We start from the raw sequence: 6,162 nt of genomic DNA, 5'->3' as shown, positions 1-6,162 counted from the left end.
CGGGGACGCGGCTCTCAGGCGTCCGCCCCCGCTGTCGCCGCGCCCTGGAGAAAAGCGTGGAGCATCCCTGTTCTTCGGCCGTGTTTCCTGAGGTCTCTCCCCGCCTGCGCGCTGTCCTGCTCCCTGTGTCAGGGATCCCGCACCGGGGGGCTGCAACAGGGCGGGAAGGGGGCGACCCGGGGCCCGGAGCTAGCGGGCCGGGATTGGGCCCCGGGGCCCCAGGCGTGGTCTGGTTCCTCCGACAGTGGCCTGGAGACCCCCCTTTCGTCCGGTGGAGGATAACTGGGCGGGGAGGGGAAGGAGCCCCCTATTACCGTTCTTTGCACTCACCGCCATCTTTTTCTAATGGTTTTGGCAGTGCCCTGCTGCTCACCTTAGCTCGGCTTGTCCTCCCACCTTCCCGGACGTCAGTGACCTCCCGGTGTCCCCTCACCTTGGGCCGAGGTGCCGCCGGCTGGGTAGCAGTGTGTGCTGCTGAGCGGCCTCCCCAAGCTCATACGGTGAAGGCCCCCTCTGTGTCCACAGACTATGCAGACAAGCCCTTAGAGAAGCCCCTGAAGCTGGTCCTCAAAGTTGGAGGAAGCGAAGTGACGGAACTCTCGGGGTCCGGCCACGATTCCAGTTACTACGATGACAGGTCAGACCATGAGCGGGAGAGACACAAGGAGAAGAAGAAGAAGAAAAAGAAAAAGTCGGAGAAGGAGAAGCACCTTGACGATGAAGAAAGGAGGAAGCGAAAGGTGAACGAGGGTGGCCCAAATCCCCTGGCAGGGGAGGGGGGCTGGACGGAGCCAGGGCTTCCTGGGCTCGGGCCGGGGTGTCCTCTCTGGCCGAGCACACCCCGCAGAGTCAGGGCCTCCCGTTTCTCATCTCGCCCGGCCACTGTGGAGGGTCTCTGGAAGGGTGGGGTCTGCAGTGAGAAGGGTCCCGGAAGAGGCTTTTCGCTCTCAGCACCCCCTTAGAGACAGGAGGTCTGTTGAAAACCACTTCATTGCCCTCGCTGCCTTGACCCTGCCTCGCAGGAGGAGAAGAAGCGGAAACGGGAGAAGGAGCACTGTGACACAGAGGGGGAGGCCGACGACTTTGACCCGGGGAAGAAGGTGGAGGTGGGGCCGCCCCCCGACCGGCCCGTGCGAGCGTGCCGGACGCAGCCAGGCAAGTGGTGGCGTTCAGAGCATCCTGGAGCTGGGGGGCTTGTCGTGGGGAGCAGCAGTTGGCTTTCTGCCCTTGGGCTTGGGGAGACGCCTAGGACGGAAGGAGCCACACTCTCCATTCCAGGGCCTCACAGAGGAGCTGGGCCGGCCTGAGTTTCTTGCTGCTCACTTCGAGCTTCTAGAGCAGGGCTTGGCCCACCGCGGCTCCTGGCCTCTTAGCGCGAGAGCCCCAAGAAGGTCCTTGGAGATGGGAGGAGGCCAGCGCTGGCGTCAGTCGTTCGGGCTCTTAGATCCCCGGGAGCTGTGCTGGTTTCAGCCAAGGAAACCTGGAAAGCTCAGGCCCCCTCTGATCTGTGTGGGCAGTTCCCTCAGGTTTCAGACTGTCAGGTGCCTCTTGGGGGAGGCCCGCTGGCTATGACTGGAGGTCTGACCACCTCTGATTTGCTGGGGGAGCGGGGAGACATTGCCTTGGGGTCATGGAGGTGGTGTTTGCTGGTAGCCCCACTCCCGGGGAGCAGTAAGACATGTGGACACTGGGCCTGCTGTGGGGGAGACAGGTCGGCATAGGGCAGCAGCTGCTCAGCTGAACATGGCTGTGGGATGCCTGCGGCTGCTGCTAAGTCGCTTCAGTCCTGTCCGACTCTGTGGGACCCCATAGACGGCAGCCCACCAGGCTCCCCTGTCCCTGGGATTCTCCAGGCAAGAACACTGGAGTGGGTTGCCATTTCCTTCTCCAATGTATGAAAGTGAAAAGTGAAAGGGAAGTTGCTCAGTCGTGTCCGACTCTTAGCAACCCCATGGACTGCAGCCCACCAGGCTCCTCTGTCCATGGGATTTTCCAGGCTGTGGAATGCCTGCGGTTGCTAGTAATCACTCAGCTCATTCACACCGCCTGTTGAGCGCCCTCCCCCGTGTGCCTGGAAAGCCTGTGGTCAGATGATGTTTCCTTGGGCCTCTTCTAGTCTCGCTCAACAGTGTTGCCCTGGTGACCGGAGTGACCCCAAGAACCCTGGTTCCTTGGTGGAGAAGAGCATTTGGAACCCCACATCTAGGGCTCTGCGTGCAGCCCTGGGGACACAGCGGGGAAGACTATATTCTTACGTGCTCTTGTGGAGGAAACCTGACTGAGCTCTGCTCACGCTCCCTGGAAGCCGTGCTTCCGTGCTGTGCGGCCAGAGGTGTAGTTAATAGAGTCCTCACGAGGACCCTGGTTTTATCGCCAGTTTACTAGTGAGCAGAGGCGTGAGCAGAGAATACATGTAGTTAATAGAGTCCTCACGAGAACCCCGGTCTTATCCCCATTTTACTAGTGAGCAAAGGTGTGAGCAGAGAATACCAATTGAATGCTATCAGGGCATTCATTGGCGACTTCTGTTCAAAGGCTTGATTGCATCTCCTCACCTTGTCTGGAGCGTCCTAGGCCCAGGAGGTGGAGGCTGGGGATAGGGTGGCGCGTGACGGCCCGTCTTGGTTGCCTCAGGGGGGTTGGGGGGGCTGCTGCTGGGTCCCCAGCTGCACTGGGCGGGGACCGTGCGTGGGTTTGCTAACCTCATCTGCTTCTCGCGTGAGCCTGGAACACTGGAACGGAATAGATTAAGAAGGATCATGAAATTGGTGTTTGCTTTATGGTGAAGTGTCAGCGACACACTTTTGTTTATTTTTACTTTTTCCATTTTTAAATCGGCAGCTGAAAACGAGAGCACACCTATTCAGCAGCTGCTGGAGCACTTCCTCCGCCAGCTCCAGAGGTAAAGGGTGCTTCCGAGGGGCTTCTGCTGGGGCATCTGGGGTCTTCTCTCCGAGCGCTCTTGCCTTCGCAGGGGGTGGGTGTGCCTGTGGGAGCAGGGCTCAGGGTTCCAAGAACCCCGAAGTTGGCACCAGGGGTCAAACGCCAGAGGGTGGGGTCATGGCAGGACCCAGGACGGTAGTTTTGGAGTTTTTAGTGTATCCAAAATACCACAGTCTGAAAGAGTATAAATTTTGTTAATGTTAAGAAGCAATCTTAAGTTTTGGTTAATTGCCTCAGATTTCTTACTGTGAGGTGTTTGGTTCAAACACTTAGGTCTTGGGGTTTTTCCAGTTTAAATAACGATATTTGTGTTTTCAGAAAAGATCCTCATGGATTTTTCGCTTTTCCTGTCACGGATGCAATCGCACCTGGGTACTCGATGATAATAAAGCACCCAATGGACTTCGGCACGATGAAGGACAAGATCGCAGCGAACGAGTACAAGTCAGTCACGGAGTTCAAGGTAGGTTACTGCACCTCCTGAAGGCGTTGCCAGGAAGCTCCGCGTGTGTTCACGCACAGCAGGCCCTTCATACGGCTGTGGTTGCCTGCAGTTGCAAGCTTTGTGGGTGTTTCTGTGTTGGGCTGGTGTTTTGAAAATACAGGGGTCAGTTGTAACTTTCTCCAAGTTTTGGTCTAAAAGTCGGCCTGTGTCTTGCGTGCTAGTGGGCGTTCGTTTCTTAAGTTACTGTTTTGGCTTAAACGGACATGTCGGGTCCAGTGAGGGTGTGTTTGATTTGACCTGCAATGTAATTTTTCTAACGTAATTAACTGGGAGTTTAGATTTTTTAGGATCATAGTTTTTTGTCTCTTGAGTACTCTGTTGCTGACTCTCTGTTTTTCAGCACTGGCTGTGAAAGGTGAAAGCTGCTTTTTGGCATTCAGATTCAGGGGAAGATAAATGTCTGTCAGCGTTGACAGTGATGCCATTTAGAAAAAGGCGGTGCGTTTCTTTCTTAGGTTCTGTTCCCTTTGGCCAAGCTTGGCTTTTCTATTTTGCTTACTGGAGAACTCACTGGAAGTGTTGGCTGACCTGTGACTGAAAGGTGGGTGGGAGAAAAGGAAAGGTTTCCCGGGAAGTTCGGGCAGGTGGTCACCTGCATCTGGGTCCTGAAGTGCACCCATCCACCTGTGGGCCCAGTCTGGTCAGTCGCCCAGTGACAAAGCTGAGATGTGAAGAGTGTCACCCTGTCCCCCGTGGTGACCTGAGCCTGTCATAGTCCGGACCTGCAACACGGGCTTTATGGCCTCGGCCCAGCCCTGGGGACACTGGCCTGGTGGGGGAACGACTCTAGGTGGCACGCACCACCGTGACAGTCGCTGCCATCCTGAGGCTGATTCCCCTGTCAGGCGTGCCGTAAGCAGTTTGGCTAGGGTGACAGAATACTGACGTTTCAGGGCGTTTGCCTTTAATGTAAGTTGTTCACTTATTTTAGGGTCAAGTGTTTTTCTAATGGTACTAGAGTAACCATCTGTAGGCAGAATTTCAAATTCTATGAAATAACTTTAGAGATAGAGGGCATGCCCACCTCTCAGGTTATCCCTCTGCTTTGCTCAAAAGAACTGGTTGTTGGTTCTTGTTCCCGTTAATGTCCGAGTTCCTTCCAAGGAGAGGGAAGGGGGCAGGTCAGGAAAGAAGGGGAGGAACCAGCATTTTACCCCCGTGAAGTGTGTGTGCTGTGTTCAGAAAGGATTACAGTTTGGCAAGCTTCTCATTCAAGCAAGTGAAGATTAATGAAGTTATGAAAATCTCTCAAAGTTTTTAAAAATGATTCCTGGATTACTCAGTCACAAAGAAGAGTGAAACATCATTTCACTTTTGCAGCAATGTTTGCAGCGACGTGGATGAAGTTAGAGGTTATACTCAGTGAAGTGCTTCAGGCAGATGTTACACGGCACCACTTACAAGGGGAATCTAAACGATGATGCAGATGAACTTGTCTGCACAACAGAAACAGACAGAACGAGTGGCGGCTGCCAGAAGGGCAGGGCTGCTGCTGCTAAGTCGCTTCAGTCGTGTCCGACTCTGTGCGACCCCATAGATGACAGCCCACCAGGCTCCCCCGTCCCTGGGATTCTCCAGGCAAGAACACTGGAGTGGGTTACCATTTCCCTCTCCAATGCATGAAAGTGAAAAGTGAAAGTGAAGTCGCTCAGTCATGTCTGACTCTTAGTGACCCCATGGACTGCAGCCCACCAGGCTCCTCCGCCCATGGGAGGCTCCTCCGCCCATGGGGTTCTCCAGGCAAGAGTACTGGAGTCGGGTGCCATTGCCTTCTCCGACTAGGGGAGAGCAAATCAGGGATCCGGGGGGAACAGACACAAACTGCTACATACAGGCATTTACTGTGTGGAACGGGGCTGTGTACTCAGTGTCTTATAGTAAGCTGTGACAGAAGATGAGCTGAGAAGATTTCCAGCCACATTTGCTCTCCGGTGTGTTTCAGCGTCTTCCTGTGGCTTCTCCTGATAGGAATCTTGAGGCTCTTGTTGTCTGTGTGGTGTTCCACGTCTGGTGAATGGTCTCTCTTTTTCAGGCAGATTTCAAGCTGATGTGTGACAACGCGATGACATACAACAGGCCGGACACCGTGTACTACAAGTTGGCCAAGAAGATCCTGCACGCTGGCTTCAAGATGATGAGCAAAGTAAGGGGCCTCCGGTGGCTAGCGAGGGGCTGCGGCTGAGTGCTGCCGCCTCCTCCACGGCTCTCACAGCTGAATGGAAGCTCAGTGAATGCCATGCTCTGGCCACGCCCCCCCCGGCTCGGCACGGGCCCTCTGCTCTAGGGACCCCCCAGCCAGCCGCCCTTGCAAGCACGCCCCTCCTCCAGACACACCCCCCTCACTGCTCCTGCCCATGGCCGTGTCCCCAGCAGGCTCGGGGCGGAGCTCCAGACGCGTGGGTCTCACTGGCTCGCGGCCTGCCTCGTGGGTTTGTCGTGTGTGGCTGCCTCCTGGAGCCCAGTGCCCGCCTCCAGCCCCAGGCCCCCCTCTGCCCCGTGAGCCAGGCTGCACGCGCCACGTGTCTAGGACCAATGCAGCCTCACCAGCCTCCGGGGGGTGCGCCCTGCCCCCGGAGGGTTAGCCGCCAGGCCGGGCGAGGCCGCGGCCACCCGCCCCTCGCTTCGTGGGTGCTGTGGCCGGAGGGCGAGGTCGAGCCCGCGGCTCTGTGCTTTCTGGTTCCAGGGGCGGCTCTTCGCTCTGAAGCGCAGCATGT

General features: G+C 56.4%; 2 protein-coding genes across 2 annotated transcripts in view; one reads left to right on the top strand and one right to left on the bottom strand.

Moving 5' to 3' along the window:
• The window catches only part of TRIP13 (thyroid hormone receptor interactor 13), a 16,070-nt gene extending 15,573 nt beyond the window's left edge, over positions 1 to 497 (bottom strand). Inside the window, exons 1-2 of the mRNA XM_010857131.1 lie at positions 434 to 497; positions 144 to 282 (exon numbers count right to left, since the gene is read on the bottom strand). Of these exons, the coding sequence (XP_010855433.1) occupies positions 144 to 282; positions 434 to 497 (203 nt within the window). The remainder of the gene's footprint in view (positions 1 to 143; positions 283 to 433) is intronic.
• A 46-nt stretch (positions 498 to 543) lies between these two features.
• BRD9 (bromodomain containing 9) overlaps positions 544 to 6,162 on the top strand; it is an 18,530-nt gene continuing 12,911 nt past the window's right edge. Inside the window, exons 1-5 of the mRNA XM_010857110.1 lie at positions 544 to 740; positions 1,023 to 1,155; positions 2,842 to 2,902; positions 3,267 to 3,406; positions 5,481 to 5,591. Of these exons, the coding sequence (XP_010855412.1) occupies positions 631 to 740; positions 1,023 to 1,155; positions 2,842 to 2,902; positions 3,267 to 3,406; positions 5,481 to 5,591 (555 nt within the window). The 5' untranslated portion in view covers positions 544 to 630. The remainder of the gene's footprint in view (positions 741 to 1,022; positions 1,156 to 2,841; positions 2,903 to 3,266; positions 3,407 to 5,480; positions 5,592 to 6,162) is intronic.

Source organism: Bison bison, unplaced genomic scaffold, assembly GCF_000754665.1.
Source record: "Bison bison bison isolate TAMUID 2011002044 unplaced genomic scaffold, Bison_UMD1.0 scf7180017864377, whole genome shotgun sequence".
Lineage (NCBI taxonomy): Eukaryota > Metazoa > Chordata > Mammalia > Artiodactyla > Bovidae > Bison > Bison bison.
Note: the sequence above shows the minus strand (reverse complement) of the source record. Positions and strands in the feature narration are given on the sequence as shown.